General features: G+C 42.0%; 1 protein-coding gene across 2 annotated transcripts; it reads left to right on the top strand.

Annotated features, from left to right (window-relative positions):
- Positions 1-232: 232 nt before the first annotated feature.
- On the top strand, positions 233-1,754 carry LOC146197301 (UPF0488 protein CG14286). Of its 2 annotated transcripts, none has more exons than XM_084596460.1 (5): positions 233-419; positions 504-569; positions 630-720; positions 826-960; positions 1,541-1,754. In XM_084596460.1, the coding sequence occupies exons 1-5, from the start codon at positions 390-392 to the stop codon at positions 1,699-1,701; spliced, it is 483 nt and encodes a 160-aa protein (XP_084452586.1). In that variant the 5' UTR covers positions 233-389; the 3' UTR covers positions 1,702-1,754. The 2 variants fall into 2 exon arrangements, with proteins under 2 accessions (XP_084452586.1, XP_084452585.1); XM_084596459.1 differs by having other exon boundaries at positions 234-419; positions 501-569.
- The last annotated feature ends 349 nt before the right edge of the window (positions 1,755-2,103 follow it).

Here is a 2,103-nt window from a genome sequence, read left to right as displayed (position 1 = left end):
AATTTTTTAAATCCCAGCCCCCAAATATTCAAAACCCTGTATAATTGATGCGACTGTCATGTCACCTGCAAACAGAAAAGGAAAGAGTTCTTATTCCTTCAAAATATAATCTCGGAGCCCGTATGTTGAAATAGGTCACAGGAAATCAGTGGTTCTCTGCACTTCAACGCCATTAAATGCCACGATGTCACTTTGGGAAACTTTATGGTTGTCAAAGCGGACAAGCCATCATCACCATCACCAGCACCAGGTGCCATGGCGGCTTCCACAAGTTTCAGCGTGGGTCAGTGCGTGTTTGCGGACGGAGATTATGAAATGCGTTGCATTAAGCATTGATCGACATATACCTGCCGTCTGTGAACAGCCGAGTTGGTTCTGTGATTTTTGACATGCACAGACGGAAGAAATTACCGATTCAGGTATAATTTGTCAACTTTTTCATGTGGCTTGATGGGTAAGATTTGAATCGCCGTGATTTGAATCATGTTCTCCCGATCTAGAAGCTCCCACCATCGCAAACGACTCCATCAACGTCATCCTTGAACTCCGAGGACGTTGACGATGAAGAGGTTTGTATGTTCCATACCAAAGAAACCTTCTGAACTAACTGTCATTTGTGTTCACCGCAGGATGCCGGTGAAAAGTTTGAGCGAGAACTAAGGTGGTGTATTGAGCAGCTGAATGCTTCGCTGTCTAAAACTGACTCAAAACAGAAAAATCGTGAGTTGGCTTTTCATCTGATTCTTTTTTCAATGAACGTGCGCAGTGTTATTATTTTTTCTTTCAAATGATTATGTGCAATGTTTATTTTCTATTCATTAACAGACGCTGAACACTTGCGGGCTGTACAGACCCTGCAAAGCGCGAAAGCACCGCTGGCGAAAAAAAGGCAGGTTATGAGCCTGACTCTTGGAAATTACAGGGAGAAAATGAGGGAAGAAAAGGCAAAGTTTGTTGCAGGTATGACCCTTGCTGCATCGTAAGGGAATTGTCCTTTGTGTGTGTGTGCGTGTGTGTGTGTGTTTGTGTGTGTGTGTGTGTGTTGAAGTGTGGTAGTTTGACCTTTCTTTCATATGTTTGACGCCAGTTTCCAACTGGACCTTCGTTAGTGTTTCGTTTCTACACAAATCACATGAAAGACCTCTCCTCAAGCGCATCTTATGGAGACTGTTGCCACTGCGTTTTTATCAGGCCACAAAATTGAGCCAGTTAATGCTTTTAATGTGCTTATGATCTGTATATTTAGACCTGTTTTGTTGTAGTCACAGATGATGTGAACGTGCTCATAAAATCTCCATTTGCATTTTATTTAGCTACAGCATACCCTGCGTCGCTAATCCTCGCTACTGTCACACTTCTAGAAATAGCTGGATAGGCAGGGCGACAAGTGCTGGCAGTTAAGGGATTCGATCATTTACTTTTATATCCGAAGATTTTCATACTTCTAAAATGTTCATATGTGCAAGCTGTGTAGAAAAGCTGTGATGCTGTTTGCGATTTTAATCATGATCTGTGTGGCTTGTTTTCCTCATTTTTTTAGAGTCTACTCAGAAGGCTAGGCTACAGCCTCAATGTTCACCTGAGACTAAGTCTGTCTTTCTACGAAAGGTGGCAGTGCCAAACAGAGACTGCACTTCCGATGCTTCAGCATCTACCACAGAGTTCAAGTTCAACTTTTCCGTTGACCCCGAAGACAGTTGAGACTTATCGTCATTGTTTGATAAGAATAAAAAAACACAAGCCTTTATGCTCAATGGTGTGCACAGAGTTCTTGAAGATTGGTTTGAATGTATTGCAGCAACTGCAGTGTTGTGCATAGCGATGTGCATCTATCAGTCAAACATTTTAACCTTGTAGTTAAAATTTACTGCAACAGTAATGAAGCTCAAAGTGTGAACCTCGTCAGTGCACGCTGGTCTTTAACAAAATGGACCAAGTTCCGTATAGCATGACAGCAGGAGGAAAAAGGAAATGTGCAAAGATGAGCTTGGCTATTTACATTATGCTGTTGCTAGCCAACACCATGTTCAAGTTCTGAAGACTCGGCAAGGGATAAAGCTGCAGCTCAAAATATTATCACGGAAATAAAATGCTGTTAGTTAT

This window comes from Amblyomma maculatum, chromosome 3 (genome assembly GCF_055883805.1).
Source record: "Amblyomma maculatum isolate TAMU_Amacu chromosome 3, ASM5588380v1, whole genome shotgun sequence".
In the NCBI taxonomy this organism is placed as follows: Eukaryota; Metazoa; Arthropoda; class Arachnida; order Ixodida; family Ixodidae; genus Amblyomma; species Amblyomma maculatum.
Note: the sequence above shows the minus strand (reverse complement) of the source record. Positions and strands in the feature narration are given on the sequence as shown.